The 26,010-nt window shown below is 21.3% G+C and overlaps 1 protein-coding gene across 6 annotated transcripts in view; it reads left to right on the top strand.

Annotated features, from left to right (window-relative positions):
• The window catches only part of 5-ht7 (serotonin receptor 7), a 398,906-nt gene that overhangs the window by 113,946 nt on the left and 258,950 nt on the right, over positions 1 to 26,010 (top strand). For all 6 annotated transcript variants that reach the window (XM_026441119.1, NM_001077821.1, XM_026441115.1 and 3 more), the window contains 1 exon segment: positions 14,417 to 14,733. In XM_026441119.1, the coding sequence (XP_026296904.1) occupies positions 14,614 to 14,733 (120 nt within the window). In that variant the 5' untranslated portion in view covers positions 14,417 to 14,613.

Genomic DNA, 26,010 nt, shown 5'->3' with positions numbered 1-26,010 from the left:
AAATTATTAAAAAATCATATAAGATAATACAATTTGAGATTAAACATGAAATCAGATTTCTTACATCAACATTCTAATTTTTTTTATAAATTAAAAGTATTTTACATTATTATAAAAATATATTATATGAAATTCTTATTGATTTTAAGATTTCTATTATCTTACTATGAAATTGTAATAAAAGATATCTATTTAATGTTTATAAAAACTTCTTTTCTTCCAAATGAATTAATTTTCATTATTATTTGCATAATATTAAAATAATCATGTTAATTAATGAATAATGAATTTTTTTATTTTATTTAAATTTAACATTTATTTTTTTATAAATTAAGAGTTTCCTAATTTATTTTGTTATTAATTATTTTTATTAATATAAATTGTTATCAATAATTATTAAAAAATGTTAGTAAAATAAATATTTTTTCTATTAATTAATCACTTAATTAAAAAATTGCATAAAATATTTACAAAAATATAAGCTTATTTAATATTAATGTTATTAATTTATAGCCAATAATTTATAGCCAAAATTATTTTTATTCCTATTTATTTTTATTTCATAAACTAAAATCATTGTACAGTGATGAGATTTCAGTCTATCGCTTGGTCTAATATATACATAAATTGTTTATAACTTAATAAATAAACTTCAACTTCAATCATATTTTTGTATATTATTTTTATGTTTTTCTTGATCTCTAGAATTAACTTTCCTAAAATTCTATGATTCCATATATTAACACTTCATTCTATATCTTTAATAATTTCTTATAAGAATTATATAAGAAATTTCGAATCATTTGTAGGAAGTTTTTTAATGCAGATTATATGAATTATTAAAATTTTGCATAAATTAAATTTGATAAGATGCCATGGATTATAAAAATAATTTTCCAAAAGATAAATGAAAATAATTTTAAGTCATTAATAATTTCTTTTTTTATTATTTAATTTTATTTTGATATAAACTTTATTTTGAAAATTATTATAAAAATGATTAATAAAATTATTAAAGATTGTTAACAGAAACAAATTAAATGTGATAAAAAATAAATATCTTTAATTTTTCATAAAACATTATTTAACAAATATATTATTAAAAATAATTAAAGAGTTTGATGTATTTATATAGAACATTCATTATGTTAGAAAATATGTTACATTTATACGACAAGCTTTGCGGCTATACAACACACGAAAATGAATAAGCACGAACAACCATTACTCATATCTCATGCGCCTACTGTAAAACGATATTTTACAGGACTGTGCTGCGATGAAAATATATGGTGTATAAAAAAGAAGAAACAAAACAAAGAAATATAAAACAATTAATCTCACTTGCTCAGTCAGCATTCGTTTTAAAAGGTAGATATATCACGATAAATTTCAGGTTTTTTTTTTATAAAAATAGTTTTAATGTGAAGAATTTAAGGAATCTTTGTAACGAGAATATTTTTTTTCCAATGGCAGAATATTGTAAAGAACAAATCTAATATTATTTTAAAAAATCGTAAATAAAACCTAATTTCAAATTAAAACAGAATTTTTTGAAAAAAATTTTTTACTTTTTAACTTTTTTTTTAAATCTTTAGATTTAATATAAATATTTATAATATATCTTATATTATTTTTAATTTTATATAAGTTATGATTATATAAATTATTTTGAAAAGTTTTTAATTATAAAAAATGGATTTTGAAAAAAAATTTTATATTAATTTTAATGAAATTAAATGCAATAAAATAAATTTTTAATATTTATAATAAATATGGATTTATAAATATTTAAAGTATAATATTAAATATGAAATGATATGAAAGATATGATATGAAATTTTCCATTAATCTCAATATGATAAAAAAAATTTTTTTTACAGAAAAAAATATATATATATTGAAAACTTTTATCCTATCAATAAAAAAATTATTCTATATAGGAGGAATCATAGAATTCGAATAAAATATTATTAAAGATAGAGAAATTAAAAAAATTTAGAATTTTTTTTTAATTAAAAAATTATTTCAATTATACTTTAAACAAAACACATTTTATTTCTTTTACGATAATCTTACGATTATTTTTGTTTAGAAAAAGCAGTTATAAGATACAATAATTTAATAACTTTATCAGTTATTATATATTTTATATATTATATATTACACATTATATGACAACAAATATATTACTTTAAAAAAAAGATCGAAGTGGAGTTTATTAATTGAAAAAACTAATTTTTTTATTTTTAAATCTATTTTTATTATTTATCTTATCAATTTTTGCAAAAATGTTTTGCAATTTCTCTCATTTTATATTATGAATATTTATATGAATGAATATGATATATTTGTTATATTTGTTCATATTAAAAGGAAAGAAAAAAAAATTAAAACATTAAAATAAATGTTCAAAAGGACAAATACAAATTGAAAATGATAATATGATGAAATCTATATGTAATAAAATATTTAATATCTGTAAGTAATAAAATATATCTAATATAATAATATAATTTAATAAGCAAAATATATAAAGCAAAATATAATTTTCCATAAAAAAAAGCAAATAAATGATATTCTACTAAAAAAAAGAAAAAATAAAGATAATAATGAAAAATTTTTAATTTTAAAAATTTATATTTTAAAATTAATTTTTTAGAATAGTTCAATACAATGAAAAAATCAATGCTTTTCAATGTCATAAAAATTATAATAAGGTAATTTATTAAAATTTTCATTAGAGATTTTTGTTATTGAGATTTTCTATTGCACTTATTATTATTTATACAAAAATTATTTTTTTTTTTAATTATTGCCAGACAAAATTATAATAAACACGAAAAAATAATAAAAATTTGAATTCATACGAAAAATATTTTCTATCGAAAAATAAATTGCTTTATGTATAACTCATTAAAATCTATATATATACAAATTTTCAGATTTTTCAAGATAGAATAAATTTTTATAGATAGAATAAATAATAAATTTTTTCCTAAAATAATATATAACGATTTTTATGATTGATTGTGTTTATATATACTGCATTGTATTCTCAAATAAAAAAAACTTAGTTTAACTTTAATTAAAAAAAATCAGATATTATGAAAAAATTCAATAATAAAACAAAAGTTTTAACATCGTTAAATTTTAAATATTAACCATTATACTGAAATTTATTCTAATTGCTAGAAGCACTGACATCGCGTTCAAAAACGATAGAATCAACATTCGTCGACGTTTAATCCAACTGCACGCGAATCACGAATTAATCCGATCGAGATCTACTCTTCCATTCTGCATGGCTGGTTGTAGCAAATTAATCAAACCATGAATACCGAAAAACAGTAATTTCCGCAAATATACATAATGTTTCCTATACGACAATTGGTGATTTTCTTGAAACTTTTGACGATATACTGATATTTTATAATCTTTTATATGAAATGAAGTTTTACATAAAATGAATTATTGACCAATCAAAATAAATATCGAATATGAATAATATTCAAGAAAATATTTTTGAATTATTGTTTAATTATATATTGATTTGATTTTTGAATATATGGAAATATTGTTAGTATTTTTATTAGTATATAATCTATTTTTAGATTAATTATTCAGATATCATATAATTATTCAATTATTTTCATTATTAAATATTTTTAAACATATACTTTTAGTATAAATTTATTTTAATTTGATATTTACTTATTTAATATTATATTACTATATAATATTTATATTATTATTATATTTATATTATTATATTTTTTATTATTTATTAATATTAATAATATAGTATTATTGTTATATTTACTATTATTATTATTTATTATAATTATTATTAATATTATTATTTATATTTTTAATATTTTATAAATATTTTGAATATTATGAAATATTATATTAAACATATTATATATGTTTAATATAAATTATAAATTCAGTGATTTAATAATTTTTCTATATACATGGAATATTAATATTATATTTTTTAAAATATCGATTCTTTGAAAACGAATATAAAAATTGGTGTACAAAAATATCAATTATTATAAAATTATTCGATAAATTATTGTAATTATATATTATAATTTGTTTGAAGTTTGAAATTTACATTAAAAAAAAATGAGATGATTGTTTCCATTATATCATAATTTATCATAACTTGTCATAATTTGTTTGGTGAGTTTCGTTCAATTCAAGTCCTTCGAAGAACGAATTTCGCAGAACATTTGAAGATAAAAGATAATGTATATATAATTACAAATCTTATCAATCCCTTACTTATCTTTGATTAATACCATATTTGAATCTGAAATATATATAGGTTGAAAATTTTATATTTTATTTGTATTATCTATAATCAGTTTAACTTTAAATATAATAATGTGAAATAATATTATATATAATATTTGTAATAATAATGAACTTTTCTTTAATATGAAAATCTATAATTATATGATTTTCAAAAATTCTTAGTTAATATTTATTTTTTTCTTTTAATAATTATTCAGAAATGTAATCTTCTCAATAATTTTAATAACTTTGAAATATATTGTTAAAGTTATTTTTAATAACTTTTTTCTACATATATATATATATTTTCTATATATATTCTATATATATATATATATATATATATATATATATATATATATATATATATATATATTGCTGCTCGTATTTTTAATTTTCGAGTTTCTTGCAAAAAACATTTGTTGAATTTATCTTATGAATATATTCATCATAAATTTTGATATAGATAGTTATCTAAAGCAATTTTATTCCTGTATAACTTAATTTAAACAATAAAGGAAAATTAATGGATTTGATTTAAATTAGATTAGATTTTATTGATTTAATGTCTAATAATATATACATTTTTATGTGCAGCCTAATTTAAATAATAAAAAAGAAAAATTAGTAATAAGTTATTAGTATTAGATAAATTAGTTAAATTAAATTAGATTAAATTAACTTTTATAATATTAGGTTTAAATTAAATTTATTGGCTAATAGCAATTGTATTCTTATAACAATAAAAAATAAAAATAAAAAATTAATGAATTATAGATTAAGTTAGATTAAATTTTATTGGTTTATTGCTTATGATTGCATTTCTATGTAATCTAATTTAATTTTTTATTTGAATTTATTACGAAATCCAATTTATTATATTCGTTACATAAATTTAAAAATTTTTATTCATAATTCCATTATGAATAAATTTTCAAATTTTTTTAATGAGTTTAATAGTCTCACAATTATGTCAATGAGTCATTTGTAGATTATTAATAAGACATTTTCAAAGAATATGTATGAAATATTCAAATATGAACAATAATAAAATTAAAACTAAACGGTAACATGTGTAGAAAAAAATTATTCAAAGTAACGATCTCAACAACGTACTTTAAGATTCAAATTATATATCTGAATAATTACCTTGCTTTTAAATAATTTAATACTATTAAAGAAAAAATATTTTTTATTTTGATCTATTGTTTCCATTAATTAAATTTCAAAATTTGTTAGCAGTAATTTTTGAAATATTATATTATTCTTATAAAGAAATAAGCATTTTTCATTCAATATTTTTTATATCTTTATTTAATAATTTTTGTCATTCCATTTAAAAAACCGTTTACTCTATCTTTTATTCTATCTTCATAAATTTGTGTTGAAAATATTTGTATAATTATATCTTATAAATTATTAATATACCAATGCATCATCAAAACTTATAATTAATAAATTAAAAAAATATTCATATACAACAAATATTTCTCAAAGTTTTATTTTTATATATACTTATACTTTGAAAGGTACATATTGGTTGGAATGATTATTATTGTTAATTATTATTCGCTTTTTTGAATTCCAAATTTTCTAAAGCTGAAATCGTAATTATTTTTTGCATATTTATTACGATATATATTATTTATCATAATTCTCAAAAGTAACTTTGAAGATTTTACAAAATATATTCACCCACATAAGAAAAAATGACAAAAAAAAGTTCTTAAAAATTCAGAATTGTATCATATACTATGAATAGGAACAAAATAGAATATGGAAAAACTTCGTTAAGGTGTAAGTAAAGCTGATGGAAAGTATAGAAACATTTGTAAAGGTGCGAATAGAGAAGGCTCGTAATAGTCTCAGTTGTTCCATTCCTTTATTTTCTACGGTTGGCAGATTACTTCGACGATATTCGGACCGATCGATGGGAAAGCACGCGAGAGCTGCATTACGTGCCACCATTGAAATAAGAGGAACTCGTGTTACGGCGACACGCTAAGCAGTTCTAACATTCAACCTTCCCAGACTTGCGCGTGTCCATGGAACGAACGAAAGGGAACGAAAATTCAATGGATACGGAAATTAGTTTCTTGTCAAATATTATTTTATAATATAAATGAAAGCTAAACTTCTTATTTTTCTTTTCTTTTCTTTTTTTGTTTAGCATTTGAAACGTGTGAAATTTATTTCAACTCTACGGTAAATTCATTTATATGAATCAGAAGATAAGCAAGAAAAGATTTCATGAAATTTTTTTTAAAATATTATATTAAATATTGGAAATCAAATTAAATTTTAAAATAATTTTATAAATACAATAAATATTTAATGAATGAATAAATTAATTAATTTATTACTAATAATACATACTAATAAATTTATAATTATTTATTAATATATTTACTCATAAATAATATTTAATATCTTTATATATTATAAAAACATTCATATAAATGAAATAATGTTTAATGATAATTTGAATAAAAGAAATTCGATTAAAATTTTGATAATCAAACTCTAAAATTTTCATATAAATGAAATTCCATTGTATAAATATCTACAGTTAACAAAGAGTATATGAGTAAAATTATTCAATAAATATATTATCCTGATTCGTTCAACTATTAAATGTTGAACTTGAATTTTATATTGGATTTAAAAATATTTATGTGAATGAGAAAAAAATAAAATAGATTAAAATAATATAAACTTATTTGTTATTTCTTTTGTTATTTAATCGCTATCATAAAATAATCTTTCGTATATTATGAAATGTAAAATTTTTATATAAAAAACTTCTCAATTATTAAAAGATTTCATAATTCACTATATCTCGGATCTTTCTATTTTAAAAACTTTATCCGTAAATACGGTTAATTTTGCATCATTCAATTTTGCAAAGCTTCAGAGATTTAATTCAAAATGCTAGCTCACGATGTAAAAACTTAGTGATGGAAGATCGTCCGATGTCTCTTTTAACGCCCACTGACATACTGAGTATCACGATAAAGTTATAAATTCGTTTGAAGTTTAATCATATACGTTAAATTGCAACGACTACTAGCTAACAGTCAAAGCTTGTTCGGAATGTTCTTGTATCTACTAGTTCGTAGTAACTTAAGCTGGGAGTTGGTTTCATATTTACTCGTGTTTGGAATGAATTCGAAATTTTGTAATTTGCAAAAAATGTAGAAACATAAACAGACAACTAATAATTCGAACTATTTAATATTTTAATTGTTGTTCATATTAATAAAAATATTTTTTTTGTTTTAAGCATGTAATATTTTTTTTTAAATATTTATATATGCGTAATATGTTCTTTTGATCCAATTTTATAAATTAATTAAATGAATGAAACCGTTGCGATTTAAACTATTAATTCGATTACTGAAATATTTTTCAATAACATATAAATATATTTTTTTCTGATATTAATTTCATTTTTTTTTTTTGATAATTTTATTTGATAATTGAATATTGTAAATAAATTTAATTATATGAAATCTTTGATATAATATTGAATAGTGAAAAAAATCTAAACAGAAATAATTTGTAATTCTAAACAACAATATGAAAATATTTAATATAATAAAGCAAATGTCTTGTACGATTATTTTTTTTTCAGCTCAATTTTTCCAAATTAATTTATATATAAGTAATTTATATATAATATATATAATTTATAATATTAATTATATTAATATATAATTTATATATAAGTAAATATATATAAAATTAGTAATATTTTGCAAAATATTATATACTTTAAGATATATTTTCAATAATACATCATATTTTTTTACATATGGATTGAATATTTAATTTTATTTTAAATTGATATAATTAATTATAAATTTATATAATATTATATAATTAATATTATTATATAATTAATTGAAAATTATAATATAATTAATTAGAAATTTATATAATTCTCTATTATCTTATTATGCAATGAAAAATAAATTGATAAAATTGGATAAAATAAATCAATTGATGAATTTATATATTTGAAACAAATTTATTAATTTTTTCCTAAGATTTTCAAATATATACATAAATATAAGATATATATAATAATAGAAATATGTAATTATAGAAAGATCGGATTATTTTTAGAATAGTTTTCAAATATAAGAAGTAGTGAATGTTATGTCATAAATATATATAATAAATGAAAATCTTACATAAAAATATTAGAATTTCATTGATTAATGATAGAATAATAATTAAATACATATGATTTCTTCGAATTTTAGCAAATTTTTAAAAAATTCACTTCGAAAATAAATTTCAAATCATTAAATTTTTCTTTAAAATTCTGAATTATAAATATATGAAAATATGTAATATATTTTATAATTATTAGCAATAATTATAAAAGCGATCTTTCTTAATAAAATTTAAAATAGGAATAGTTCTGGATGAGTATGCTATTAACAGAATCTTAACTTCATGTTTGATACTCGCAAACGAGCAAGAGATCAAACTTCCACAAACTTCTCTTAGATAATTACAATATCGATTAAAACGAACTAAAAACTGCATCGAGCGTATCGGCATAATAATTTTCCATAACAATAAATAGATTTTGAAATATCTTTCATAAAATTGTTAGAATCGATAATATAGAAACTAGTATTAAAAGTTCGAAAAAGAAAAAAAGAAAAAACAAAATCATTAATAAATATAATATATTGATCATAAATTTGATTTCGATATAAATCGAAGCCAATAAATGGAAAATATATTATTATATTATGTATATTGTGCCAAAAAAAAAGCTTGCTTGATTAAAATTGTTATACACATATTACAGAAACGTTTTGGATGGTCCTTGTGTCGCACGATCAATTAACACCGATGCTCTAGAGATTTCGCGTTCCATGGTTAATTCGTCGTTCAATTCGGAACACAGGAGGCATCGTCAATTCGACGAGCTCGTTTTAACGTCTAATTATAACGTTAATGCACGGGACGATTATGAAGCATAATTACTGAGCGTGAAACGAGATTTTACCGTATGATCTGATTTCGAATGGAATTCTATCGATTTCCAACCGATTTCGTTAAATCATTATGATATCATTTTGCATAATAATTATTCAACATACTTGAGAAATGCTAAAGAAATTTTTAAGTGAAAGTTTGGAAGTAACAGAAGATGATAAATTTTTAATGTATATTAATATTCCACGGAGAAGATTATCGTGTATATTGCACTAAGTTCCAATGAGAGGAATGATATTTTAATTGTGTAAAAGTAGCTTAAAAATAAACTGAAATGAAAATTTTAAATAAATAGAAAAAAATCGTTAGCTGAAATTTTAAATTGATAATTTAGCGATGTTATTATAATAATTTTTTATTCTATTATATTGTAGTATAGTATTGAATTATATTATGTAACTTCAAAAATTTTTTAAAAATTATAATTTTTAAAATTATATTAAAATCAACTCAATAATGATATTAAAATAACAAGAAAATAACAAAGAATCTATCATTCGAAGATTTAATTATAGGTTATAAAAAATCAAAATTTATTAATATTTTTAAGCGACAACTGGATAACTCTTTTAATTCGAATTTAACATGCATTATTTATAATTAAAAAATTATATGTAATAATAAAAAATATATTAAAGTTTGAATAAATATCAGTAATAATAAATAACTTGAAATAACTAAAAATTTTTATCAATAACAATATCTTTACATTAAAACTTCAAGTTTATTAATATAAAAAAATTTTAAAAACTTCAAGAAAAGATATAAAAAAAAGTATCATGTATAATTTAAATAAATAAATAAATAAATAAATTTAAATAAATAAATTCTAAAAATATGATATGAAAACATTATTATGTATTAGAGATATATTATGTATTAAAGATGTATGATTTCGATTTAATAAAATAAGGGGAAAAAAAATACATATTATAAAATATAAAATAATATAAATATATAAATAATAATATATAATATATAAAATAATATAAACTAGAGAGAAAAAAATTGATAAATATTAAAAAAAAATGTATATATAAAATAATTATTAAATAATAATGATAACGTTCGTTTTATTATTAATTATCAAATATTTAATTATAATTATATTTTTTATTGTTCTATATTTTATTTCATATTTTATAAATATACAATTAATATTGCTATAATAATAATAAATTTAAAAAAAATTAAATAATAATTAAATTATAATATCATAAAAAAATATTATTTTATTTTAAGTTTTTTCTTTTCTAAATTATTTATATTATCAATAAATTGTTTTTTCTAATAAACTATCTTATGATTTTTTCCATCAGAGAAAAAAATAATAAATCATATAAATTTTTGGCTTCGATTCAATCTCATAAGAACAGATTTATTAATTTTCGAAATATTGAACGATAAATAATTCAATCTAATCGATATTCAGGGAAAACATTCGCCAATATATATAATATATAATATATTTGTTTTATTCGAATTTCGTCAGTTTCCAATTTTCGATGCCTCATTTAATGAAAATAGTAGCGGGCACCACCATTATGGAGTCCGGTGTTGGCAGCTTCCTTTAAATTAGAGATAAATTTAAGGTCAAGTGGACCGCGATCGAATTTAACTATCAGGATGTGTTCTAGAATTAATGAGACTAATGTAGCGCAACATCAGTGATTCCAGAGACTTTCAGAGTACTATTCAACTTAGGATCTGATTAGACAATGAAACCAAATCGAATCATTCTGCTTCTTGTTTTAAAGTAATGGATAATAGATTAAAAAGATTTAGTTTTACGAGCAATTATATAAATTTTATCAATTTATATAATACAATTTATTTCGATACAAAATGAATTAAAAAGTGTCAAAATAATATTTTTATAAAAATATAATTAAATCTGATTTATAAACAATTGTATATTCTATATAAAGAAACTTTAATTCTTTAATATTAAAAAAAAAATTGAAACAATAAAAATTTCTGGATGAATTATTTAAATTTTTTTTTAACATATTTTTAAATGTTAATATCTTAATTTCATAAAAACTAACATTGATATATCAAATTAGAAATATATTCATAAAAAAAAAATAAAAATAAACAATATTTTTTTTTAACTATTTATCTAGTTTATTCTATCTTACATTTTTATTTTATTTATATATATTCATAAGTTAATAAACATTTAAATATACATTTAAATATATATTTAAATGTATATTTAAATGTTTATTAACTTATTTACATTTAAATATACATTTAAATGTATATTTAAATATTTATAAATAAATTTACAGTATACAGATTTTAATGATAATGAAATTCTGTTATATGAAGAAAATTTTATATAGTGTTTGATTATCCGAAGTTTAGCTGATTCATTCATATAATATGATATAATTGTTTATACATGATATTTAACGATTCAAAACATATAAAATTTATAAAAATAATTTATGGAAGTTTATAGGGAAATTTTAGAAAAATAATGTTATATATTATTAAATAATAAATAAATTAACAAAATAATTATTTTTCCTATAAAATAGTAAATTCAATTATTGATTCGTAAAATTAAATATCTTGTATAATATTATATTTAATATAATATGTTTAATATTATCCATATAATTTATAATCATGTAATTTATGAAAAATATAAAAAATCTTGAAAAAATCTCTCCAACTTTTCATATATAATTTCATAATTTCAACAAAGTTCAATTTCGGTTCAATTTTGTATTGCAATTTTTTAATTCGTATATTCATATCTTTTTCAAAAATTTCTCTTTCAAAATTATTATTTTGAAATTTCCAAAATTTCAATTTAAATTCAAATATATATAATTATATAATATAATATTAATAATATAATATAATATTAATATAATTTTAAATTCAAATATATATAATTTGAATAATTTGTTTTTCGTTTTGAATAAACGATACAATTTATTTATAATTATGAAAAAATTATTATTGTCAAGAATTATTATTTAATTTACAAGATTAAGAAAAAAAAGTTTTTTTCTAGTTATAAATTATTATTACTAATTGTTAATTTGAAATTAAGACTTCATACCCACAGAAAATTGAAATGATTAAGAAATGAATTACTCTATAAAATGTCATAAAATGCCAAAAAAAAGTATACTTGAAGATTTAAAATTTCAAAAATATTTTAACATTCATATAAAATAATATTTAATATATTCAATTAAAAGAATATAAAAATAAATAAGAAAATTTAATATATTAAATCTATAAGTTACTAAGTAATGTGTTATATAGAATATTATTGCATATAACTTATTGCATATAATAACTATAATATTTAATTCAAGTTACTCTAAGAATTACAAAGTAATGTAACTCTAAATTAATATATACTTACAATATTAAATTTCACCGACAGAAATTACAGTTATTACTTCTTCCAGCCTTCTCATCGTAATAATTTCAATCAAATCTATAGAATAATATCGAAAATGAAATATAAACACATCAAGAAATATAGTACTTCCCATAAATCACATTTGAGATCTGAGAACCATAACGACCTCAAAGTTTAAATATTTGTCAAACACACAGTAATTATCATATATACATTTTTTTAAGAATGATATAAAATTTCATTTCATTTTTAAGTATTAATAGCAAAAATTTAATATTATTTAATAAATTTAATTTTTTTTATATAATTTAATTTTTCGTAAAATTTTGCAATATAATTTAATTCTAAATTTCTATACAATATTATTATATTAAATAATTTTTGTTATAAAATTTTTGGAATATGTTAATTATTATTTATAATTTATATTATAATTGTTATTTATAATTTTGTATATTTTTAAATATATTTTTATATAGTTCTAAATTAAAAAATTAATTTAGATTAAATTAAAATAATGTATTAAATAAATGTATTATTAAATATAAATAAAAATATAAAATTTTCCTGTTTTCTATCTGTTTTTCACTTTTTAAATAATGTATATAATATATTTAAATATTTAAATGACAAGACAAAAATTATAAAAAAATTATTCAAGTTTTTTTAAAATTAAAAACAATTATTATATTTATCTTAAAAGAAAATTAATATAAATCTTAAAGGATTATTGATTTAAGATGAAAATAATTAAGAAATTATATTATTATTTGTGTTTACATTTCATTTGTTTTTTAATTGCATTTAAAAATTCATTCAAGTTTATTAAATATTGTCATCATCAAATTTTCGTCTCGAAGGCAAAGCATAATATTGAATAATTTCAGATATTCGAATAATTCAAACGAGAATACAAATTTCGTTTCAATGTGGTAGCATAATGTATTATTTTCGCATTTTTTCTTAATTTATATTTACATTCGTATTGTAACACTGTATTTCCAAACTGAAAGTGGCTTGATAATAACAGTAAAAGCAATTAAAATCGTAATTAACTAAACTTGAAAATTAATTACGCTCTCATTTCGCTTCTCATTTTCTTATTAATTTGCACTATTTTCTCAACAAACATAAAAAAATAAGGAAAAAATAAAATTAATACATTTATTTAATATATTTATTTAAATATAAAAAATTTTTGAAACTATTTCATCAATTGCATTGTTTTCATTTTATTTCGATTAAATTGTGTTCGATTAACTATTTAATAATTAAAATCTATATATCTTAAATTAATTTCATAATAAATAATTTTAATAACATCGAATAACTCGACATTCAATTATATACAAAATATAATTTTAAAATTTTTAAAATTTCAATTATATATATACAATCATTTTCTTATTTCTCATAAATTTTCTATTATCAATCACAATGCACAAAGTATTTCTAAGTTTTCCAAGTAACATTAATCTTTTCGAAACAATCTGAACTTCTTAAATAGTGTATCCATTTACCTCACTGAAATACATCTATATCATTACAAATTCCTAGTCGTAATCAAATTCCAGTCTTATCCAAGAACAGTACATACTATCTTTATACATTTATATTTCACATATTTATCCGACTATCTCACTTCTACACATCTTCAACCTCATTTCTTCAATAAAACTAATCATCGGAACATGATTCCAGGTTTGCGAGAGTTGGATAGTGTGAGCTGTAACAACAAACAATTGAGGTAGATTGTAGTTCTTGGAATCGAGGGAAGATTTCCATGCACGGATCAAGCCTTCCTGGAATTCTATGGTCGAGAAAGGAGGGAAGGAGCATGACGTAGCCGTCGACTTTGGGGGGCGCTTCGGATGCTCCAGACTGCCGATTAGTCTCGTATGGAGGGGAAGGACGCAATCACCACTGAAGACATCCTGCTTTTAAACCTGACCACACAAGACGTCGACGGCTTCCTCCAAGGATTTCCCGGCAAAAACTCGCCCTATACGGTCACCCAGGTAAAATTAACCTCGATGATTCTGTTTCCCCTACATAAATTGTGTAATTTCGAAATAGCGAAATGGCATTTCGATATTTATCTGTGTAATTGAAATTGATATTGATGGAGAAAGATTTTTATTCCATATATATATAAACGCATCTATATAGATATAATAAAAGAATTCAAATTTTAATTCATATATTATGGGTTGCTGTAAAATTCTATGGAGCGACAGAAGAAAAGAGAGAATTCTTTTTCTTTTATTTTAAGTTGCAAATTGATTGATTGTGATATTACATCTACATGTTGAACTAATACGTTAATTCTTTAACATATTTAAATTTCATCCAGGTTTGCATATTTGCTTACGAATCATTAATCATGACAATCATCGAAATAAAAGTAATCTCAATTATATTTACTTACATACAACTAATAATAATTTATAATCGTTATTATATTTAAATGTATAGAGAAAATAAAAATTTATATATTCAAGCATTCTATATATTGGTTTAATGTATAGAGATAGTATGAAATATTATTGTTAGAAATATATGTATTCTAATTGTCGAACAATATGAATCAATGATTGTAATTTAAATTAATTATTATAAAATTACTCATTTATTAAAATCATTCATTTATTAAATTATTATATACAATATAATTAGTAATAATCGATAATAGATCAAATTCAACGTTTAGAATTCAACGTTTTCAGGAATTGTGTATTCATCTGTATGCAGTTTTAGAAGCTTTTATATGGCGCTCCAACTTTAACATAATCATAAGGTCTTAAGATCTTTGTATTCAGATAAAGCACTTCACACTAAGAAATTTCAGAATGCTTAGAAGTAGAATGTATATATCTTGTTATATATCTTGCTATGTTTTTGTTATTAGGTTTTCGTGCTTGCTTTTCTCATCATGCAATATTATATCAATAGATTAATATAAACAATCTTTTTAGCTAATTAAGAAACTATACTACTCTATCCTATATCGTATATCTAGCTTAATGTTAGAAAATGGATATAGGAATAGAACCAACCTCGAATTCCTTTCAACAGAAATCCTCCTCCAATGCAATAGTAATTTTGAATATATGATTGTTTGCGTATTTGTATTTTACAAATATTTTTATATATCTATTATTGCTATTAAAATTATATATTTAAATTTAAATTTTATGAAATAATCGAAACATGATAGATAATTTTTATGGCCAAATTCGAATTCAGCATACGAAAATACGTAAATCGTTTCATTCTCAAACAACAAAATCTGTGATATGTTTTACTATATTTATGTATTATTTCATTGCACTTATTTTTAAATTATTATAAATAATTCACATTATTAATAAAAATGTAACTAAAAGGGAAAGAATTAATGATCGTATTAGAAAGACAGTTTTCAAGAATGGATCGCGTTATAATATGTAAGGGCCATGATCTTTGCAATCGCTTTTTCGGTGGTTTATATGCATAAATGTGATTTATGAAATAGCCATTGTTATTGCATTTGGAACTATTGAGAGTCTGGAACAATCGTAAATTATTACTAAGAAATTGGAACTTAAAATTATTGAGAATAAAGCTATTTAAAACTAATAGAAATCATAATCATTTCATAAATCAATATTTGGCTTTTGTTCTTAATAGTGATAGAAGACCGATAAATTCGATTAAAACAAAAGATGATCTCGAAAAAACAAGTCTAATATTAGTCAAATTACTACTACATTGACTATCTTTTGTTCTAAATGAACTTTATTCTATAGAGATATAATAGAGGAGTTGTTTTTTAATCAGCTAAATCATTACAATCTGTATGATTAAGGACATGTTTGATGATATTTCCTTTTTTATATTTAGATTCAGATTGTTGATTAAGTGTGTAGAATAAATAATGATTTACTTTGTTATTCTGGATAGAATGGTCTCGTTGTGTTTCATTTAGGTAGTCTGATGGGAATGTTTGTAAAATTTGTGGAGTTAGTTTAATGAAACTCTAGGGATTTATAAAACTATGTTTGATATTGTGAAATCTTTATGATTTGATATCTAGAATTATTAATTAAGAATTATTAATTTTTTTCTTTAAAATAATATTTTTAAAAATTCTAATTTATTAAAAAAAAATTTCTAAAAAATATTTTTTTTTAAATTTTAAGAAATGATTTCATTTATTATGAATAATTGAGATATTAAATATTTGAGATTTCATCTTAATATATTTAAAAGTATAGATCTATTCTCTTCTAATTTTAATCCAATAATAAAATAATAAAATAAATAAAAAAATAAAATAAATATACAGAATGTTAACACATTTATAGATTAATTTTAAACACTAAAATGAATATAAAAATTAATGTACAAAAATTTTGATTGAATTTTTATCAAATTATAAGGAATTTAAGATGAAACGAAATAGAAACAGAGTGATGGAAATAAAACTGACTAAATTTTTTCTCATGTTTCTTTTTATTTAACGCAAATGTCAATTAATAACTTAATAAATAAACGTCAATATTTTTATATGTTAATTTTTATTTTTCTTTTACAATCGATTATTTCAAAGATATATAAATATATTAATAATTTATATTTAATAAAATGGTAATTTTGTATTTATTTTTATCATATTTTTATTTTGTTTTTTGTAATTATTTTATAGTAAATTTTTTATAGTAAATCGAAAATTTTTTAAAAAATTTTAATTATTCGAATTTATGAAATTGTTATTGGTTAAAATTTTCAAGTATGAAGCTTATCTAGATTATTTTATGCCAACATAATTAACTTGTAATTAATTTCATCAGAGATGAAAAATGATACGTTAATTTTAGTTTAGTAAGAAGCAATTTGTACTTAACAATTTTCAATCTTTTTCATTTATACCTATATTTTAAAATATTTTTCATATTATGTATTTTATTTATAATATTATTATATTGAATTTAATGCTATGAAATCTTACATATATTATTCTTATTTTTTAAAAAAAAAATAATGAAAATTCTTAACATATTATTTTCATACGAATACTTAATTATTAATTATCCCATTGATTAAAATTTTTTTTATATTTTCTTATGATATTTAAAGAATATGTTAAATTATATATATAACGAGATTTCTATACAACTGTAAACTGAAACTATCTTACAAGATTAGTCCAAAATCCATTTAAGTTTCTCTTGCCTTTGACAGTGTGGATACTGTCGATATTGAAGGAAGATCATTGGCCAAAGACTAATGTAAAGACCATGAATAATTATGTTTGGTATGTTTGCAATAAAGTGCCGTCAAAGGTGATATGTCATGATAAACTTCTTGCGGCTTCGAAAGTTTGAGAGTTCGTACTGTTAATAAGTATAATTATTATACTTATATATAATTTTAATTCATGTAGATCAAAAAGATCGAAGTAGTTTTATTATGAATGAGTCTATATAAATTTGTAAATAGTTGTATAATTTTTGTTACGACAAAATTATGACAAGTATAATGTGATTGAATTAATTATTTTAACAAGACAAAATGTTTATAAAAAAATGAAAATATGAAAAATTATGTAAATACGTCTTACGAAGACGAATCAAATTTAATTATTTTTCTTAAAAGGATACATATGCAAATATAAATGCTTTAAAAATTTCAATACTATTTCACTTCAATTTATTTATTATATTATTATATTATTATATAAAAGATTATTAAAAAAATAAAATATATTTAAAAAATAATAAAATAAAAAAACTTCTCGAATTCTAGAATACGATAATTTTTTAATATGTTATATTCTCAATCGAATATATAATTACACCAAGAGAAGATCGAGTATACCTAATCGACATCCTGTCGAATTTTTGATTTTCAATCTCTATTCGTTGATCAATAATTTTCAAGATAAATTCATTATTTTAATTAATTTGAAAAATAATTATTTCAAATATATATAGTATTTATAAGAAACAGAATGTTTTTATATCTGATTTATCATTTTGGTATTTTGAGTTTTTATTTTTTATTTGAATGCGATTGTTTTAATATTTTTATTAATTTTTCATTAATTTTTCAAGATAAAAATATTTAAAATTCAAAAAATTAATATGATAAAATTTTTAAGATTATAATTTTTTTTATAATTTAATTTTATTAATTTTAATTAATTTTTTTAATTCTCTTTTATTTAATTTTCTTAAATCTGATCTCAGTTTTTCAAAATCTTATCTTATATTTTTCACTTTTATTCTTCCGTGCGAACATAAATCCTATGTAATTGTATTATATTTTACCAAACACTTCTTTTTCATTACGTCATTATAAAATCGGTATCTTGCATCTTAGAATTTCTTCTGTTCCTTCAAAGAACCAGTATGAAAGTATAAAATAACAAACTTCTTAACTTTCATTATATAAATATTATTTTCCATCATTTAATTTGCAATATTTTTCTCATATTTCGCTTCATATTAAAATAAAATTTATTCTGTAAAATATCTTATTACAAAAAATTGTTTGAATATTTAACTTATCGAATTTCTTGTAAATAATTAAATCCTTTATATTCACAAAAGATAAGCAACGATAATAAATACATGGAAGCACAAAGAAACTTTTATGGAAACTTTAATTCGAGAGAAATTTTGAAAATGAATATTTCTATTATTGATCGAAATTGAATATTTATGTGAAATCAATTTTTTTTTATCAAATAATTAAGAAAGTTTTCGAGTTTTTTGTAATGAAAAATAAAATATAAAAAAATGTAAAAAAACGAATTTTTATTTTTTATTAAAATAATTCATTCTACTTAACAGGGAAGAAAAATATAAAATTATGAAAGTCACAATTCTAACATTTTTTCAACATTTTTAATTTTGGAATTAAATAATGGAAGATTAAATATTGAAATTGATTGATGCATAAGAAATATAAAAAATTTTTAGATTTAATAAAAGTTATAGGGCGAAAATCATAAAAAACTGTAAAAATCAAAAAAATCATAAAAAATTTGAGTATTTTCATCATTTATATCTCATAATAATAATAACTGTAATTTTGATGAAATTTTATCCTCGTATAATAATTTGCTTAAAGACATATTTTAAATTAATAATAAAATAAAATTTTTTGTTTTAATAATTGTATAATAAAAATCTTTTTCGTAATAAATATTTAAAAAAAAATTCAAATTATTTAATCCAATTTTTAAAAAATTGCAAATATATAATATCCGAATATTATCATTCACTATATTCGAAAACTAATATTTAAGAATAGATTCTATTATTTCTTTAATTTTATTTTTTTTTTTTTAGTTTTCTCTAGAAATGATGTTTTTAAAATTGTCTTCTTTGTTAAAATTAAAACATGTTTTTGTAAATTGAGCGAAAAAAACATATTTAAACTAGCTTATTCTTATATATTATATACTATATATATTTATATATTTATATACTTTTTATATCTTATGTACTATAACTAATTCAAAAATTTCATTACAGTGCAATTGCGAAATATAAGGATTTCGACGAAACTTCTATGGTACGCGTCACTGTTCTTCTGAACTTTGTAATTAGTTCTACAATATGATGGATTAATTAGGAATAATTCTTGCGAAAAATTCTTCTTAAGCAAATTATCATTATCGTGTCAATTAATATTAAATTGAAGAAAAGAAAGAAATAATTCTTTAATGAACAATAATAATTCAGATAAATGAATTAATCATAATTCATTTATCAACACTATATCAAATTGACATTAATGTTTTCATACTTACTCATTTAACATCATTTAACAATATTGATACAGAATAACAACATTTTAAAGGATGACAAAAGGAAGCTACGATGATAATATTAATTTTTATAAAAAATATTTCATAAAATGTATACAAACAAAAATTGCATAAATAATACTATAATTTTTTAATAAGTTAGAAAATTTATTGGGTTGGCAACTAAGTAATTGCGGATTTTTTTTAGAAAATCAAAGACAATTTTTTCATGGAACTAAATAACTTTATTCTGTAATGTGTTGCCCATTTTGATCAATGACTTGCCATCTTTCAGGCAGCATCATAATCCCACATCATAAAACCTCTGGTTTTTATTAGCAAAAAACTGAATCAAGTACGATTTGATATCATCATCATTATTGAAATTTTTACCATTTAAGGAGTTTTGTAAAGATCGAAACAAAAAGTAATCAGATGGTGCAAGGTCAGGACTATATGGCATGGATATGGCAAAACATCCCAACCAAGCTCCAATAATTTTTGCCAAGTGACCAAAGATGTGTGTGGCCTTGCATTGTCATAATGGATACAACACTTTTTCGATTTGTCAATTCGGGCCGCTTTTCTTCAATTGCATTGTTTAATTTCGTTAATTGTTCAATGTAGACAACAGAATTGATCGTTCGGTTGGGTGGTAAGAGTTCAAAATAGACAATTCCTTTGTAATCCCACCAAACTGATAACAAAACCTTTTGATGAATACTAGCTTTTGATGTTGTTTGAGCTGGTTCACGTGGCCTGCTCCACGATCTTTTCCGTTTGATATTGTTGTAAACAACCCATTTTTCATCGCCAGTTATCAATCGTTTTAAACATGGATCATTTTCATTTCGTTTCTTTAGCAAATCGCAGCTGTTAATGCGTTGCGTTAAATGCTTTTGTTTCAGTTCGTGAGAAACTCATGTATCGAATATATTTTTGAACATAACCAAGTTGTTTTAAGTGGTTTTCAATGCATGTATGTGATACATGAAGTTTCTCTGCAATCTCACGAGTTGTAGTGTGACGATCCGAATCGATTATTGCTTTGATTAAGTCGTCATCAATTTCAACTGGACGACTAGAGCGTTTTTCGTCTTTGAGTGAAAAATCACCAGAACGAAATTTGTCAAACCAATTTTGACACTACCGTTCTTTTAAGGCTTCGTCGCCATAAACAGCACATAACTTTTTGTGAGCTTGCGATGCGTTTTTCCCTTTGCGAAAATAAAAAAGCAAAATATGATGATAATGTTCCTTTTGATTTTCCATTTTTCAACGAACGCCAAACGAAAACTACGCAATCGATCAAAAAACTTTTTTTACTGATTGACAGCTGAATTGCCAATTAACAAATAACAAAATGTGTTTTACATTTGGACTACGCCAGCAAACCTAAAAATTCAACTGAAGCCATCTATGAGTGAAATCCGCAATTACTTAGTTGCCAACCCAATATTATGAAGATGTATTCGGAATGCATTCAAGAATATATCTTGCAAAATATTTTGAATTTTATTTTCTATATATTCTGAAAATTGAAATCAACCAAAAGCTTCATAAAACTATTCTTATTATAAAAATTTATTTAAAGCTATTTTACTTGATAAAACATATATTTTTTATTTTTATTAACTTGAAAAATTTTTGAATTTATTGAATAATTTTATAAATAATAATAACTAATGGAAAGTTATTTTTATATATTATTTTTATATACTTTTTATCATTATCTTCTTGTGATTTATATTTATTCTTGTAAACATTATGATACGCTAATGATAATATAGAAATTATATTTTTCAATTTTGTCATTCTTTAAAATCATATTTATATATAATAATTAAGTAAAAATTCCGATATAATTTTTTTTTGTAGAAATTTTTTTACAGAAATTAAAATATAATATAATACAAAAAAATTATTCACATATATAATATAGGAATTTTGTTATGTAATTATAAATCAATACATAATGTTATAGAATTTAAAGTTCACTGAAATTCTATTTGTTTTGTTATTCAATGTTGGTAGCAATATCACTATTTCATAGTTGGTACTTATTTATTTTTCTTCGATATGCATACTTCAAATATTTTGTAAACAGATACGCGCAATTACGTATAATTAAATATATTCATTCAGCTAAACCCGTACATTTTTATTTATTGTTTTCACTGTCAAATCAATAGATTACGGACCCAGATTACGAAAGAAACAAAAAATAATTAGATAAAATATATTAAAATTGAAAAAGCGTGGGTTAGTTATCCGGTCTTGAGTAAACGTGAAATATAACCTAATCGTGATGGAGTTATGAAACTGTTCGTATTAATAAGCTGAAAGGATTGGAAAATTGGATCTCATGGAAATATCGAGTGTGCATTACTTTGAATCCTGATGTGCATGGAAAATAGTTACAGATGAATCAGTTCTCCCTGTATCAGGAAATGATGCAAATCGAGTACGCGTTGCCTGGATAAAACTCGATAGTAACTCAAGTATAATCGCTATATCAGTGAATGAAAAATCATATTATATTTTTGCATATTATCAATTATAAATCAGCTAAAAATATGTGGAAAAAGCTGGAGTCTGTTTACGAACAAAAATCTGATATTAATTTGTGTTGCAGTTATCAAATGAAACCGAGCGATGATGTTACTATTTACATCGTAAAGCTCGAGAATCTTGCACATCGCCTGTAACTCTGGCTGAGAAAATTTCGAATCAAATGATTATTACTGAAATACTTATGACATTATCTCCAAATACTTTATTAGTGCGTTGGAATCAATTCAACCCAACGAAAGAACTCACAAATCTTATTTCAAGGGTCGCCATTGAGGAAATAAGGACAAGAACTGAAGAAAGGGCAGAGAACATTGCTTTTACTGCCAATAAGCATCAATCAAGAAAAATTTCAAAAAAGGCAACATTAAATCAGACGTCATTATTGCCACAAATCAGGACATTGGATCAAGGAATGCAGAAACTGAAAAATAACAGCATTAAACGAAAAAAAAAAGAGCAGTCATGTCTGCAAAATATAATTTAAAAACATCCAGATGCATGGATTCGGATGCGATTGAACATGTCAAATCATCGCGAGTGATTTTTGTCATATAAAAAATTCGATATAGTAGAGAAAATTAAGATAGGCGAAAATATATTCAAGCAATTGGATCAGATATCGACATTCTTGCTTTCGATGGAAAAGAGTAGATGCGAAAGTATCTCAGTAATGTTTTTCACATAATAGAATTGAGTTTCAATCTTTTTTCGGCGCAGCTCTTGACAAGGGACTACAATAATGTTCCGATGAAAAAAAAATGCACATTTATGAATAATGGAAATATTATTGCAGTGGAAGAAAGAAAAAGAAAGTTATTCATAATGAAATTTAAAGTCATTAAAAAATATATATATATATATATATATATATATATATATATATATATATATACATATATAGACTCACGAAAACATTGTAATTACAGAACAACACGAACCGAAAAGCTATAATGACGTGATCACATATAGCAACGCAATCAAATAGAAAGAAGCCATCGATGACAAAATTGATTCTTTAAGAAAAACTCAAACATGGACATTAGTAAATCTGCCATCAGATCATCAAGTCATAGATAATTGATGGACTTACAAACTAAAAATGAATAATAATGGAAACGTTCAACAATTCAAGGCAAAACTCGTTACTAGAGGTTTCAAACAAACTATTGGAATTGACTATCATGAAATCGTTTAGTTCTGTAGCTAGATTTGATTCAATAGGACTATCCTATTTATCACAGCGTCGAACAAAATGTACTTACAACGATTTGACATCAAGACGGTTTTTGGAGTTCATGGTTCATGGAGAACTAGACGAGGTCATCTACATGCAGCAACCGAAGGAATACGAGGATAGAATTGACCATGTTTGCAAGTTGAATCGTAATTTATACGATCTAAAGAAGGCATCAAGATGTTGGAATTATCGTTTTACACCGATATTGAAGAAGCATAGTCTCACGATCACTAGCGCAGACTATTGCGTATTTACAAATAGAAACGATCGAGATGATTGATTCTAGCAATCCATATCGATGATTAATTAGTGCAAACCAATCATCCATAAAAAAGTTGTTACCTGAATTCCGTAAGAAATTTGAAGTAATATCTAATAAAATAAATATATATCTAGGATTATAGATTAAGCGATTGGCAGATAAATCCATATTTTTGCATCAGGAAGCTTACATTAAAAAAATTTTGTATTTATTTCAGATGGAAAATGCTAACGCAGTAGCAATCCCAGCAGATCAAAATCATCAATTGTGCGCGCATAAAAATGAATACAAAGAAAAATCAGAGTTCCCTTATCGGCAAGTGGTAGGAAGTTTAATATACTTGTCAGTGGGTACTAGATCAGACCATTACATTTACAATAAAAAAAACCAGCCAATATTTGGAAAAACCCAACAAAATACACCAGAACAGTAAAGCAGTAAAGAGAATTTTCAAGTATTTAAAGAGAACAACAAAATGGTATTTATTTTTCAACTGAACAGAAGATAATCATATTAAAACATTTACTGATGCAGATTACGCTGGAGATATTGAAACTAGAAAATCTACTATTATTAAAATTAGGCAATTCTGCAATTGCTTGTCAATACAACAACGAACAGTAGTTCTATCGACTGAAGCCGAATACATAGCAGCTAGTCAAACTGTGAGAGATCATATGGATGAAAAATCTGATCAGCTATGATTTAGCTATGTTCAAGAATCTTACAATGATTTTTTACATGGATAACTTGAGCGCAATCAAACTTATTAAAAACCCAGAATTTCATCGAAGAAATAAACACATTGACGTACACTATCAGTACACTATCGTATCATTTCATACGAGACAAATTCAACGAGAAGGAATTTCTTCTGCAACATAAAGCATCGGAAAATCAGCAGGCAGATCTTCTGACGAAACTCCTGAAAAGAATAGTATTTGAAATACAAAGAAATCAATTGAATATCAAGAGTATCGAAAACATAATAGGCACATAAAACTAACACTTAAACTTATACATAATAAACATACACACACTAAATAAATTTCAGTTCACTTTTAATGGAAGTGTTATAGAATTTAAAGTTCACTGAAATTCTATTTGTGGTTTTATTATTCAATGTTGTTAGCAATATACTACTTCATAGTTGGTACTTATTTGTTTTTCTTCGATACGCATACTTCAAATGTTTTGTAAACAGATATGCGCAATTACGTATAATCAAATATATTTTTTTAGCTAAATCTGTATATTTTTATTTATTGTTTTCACTGCCTAGTCAACACATAATAATTAAATACCAATAAATGTTAGAATTTAATTAGAATTTTCATTTTTCATTATTTTATGATATAATTTTCTTTTGTCTTGGATTTATTTATACATGATTAAAACATATGTCTTTAAGCAACTTTTGAATA

Source organism: Apis mellifera, linkage group LG6 (genome assembly GCF_003254395.2).
Source record: "Apis mellifera strain DH4 linkage group LG6, Amel_HAv3.1, whole genome shotgun sequence".
Lineage (NCBI taxonomy): Eukaryota > Metazoa > Arthropoda > Insecta > Hymenoptera > Apidae > Apis > Apis mellifera.
Note: the sequence above shows the minus strand (reverse complement) of the source record. Positions and strands in the feature narration are given on the sequence as shown.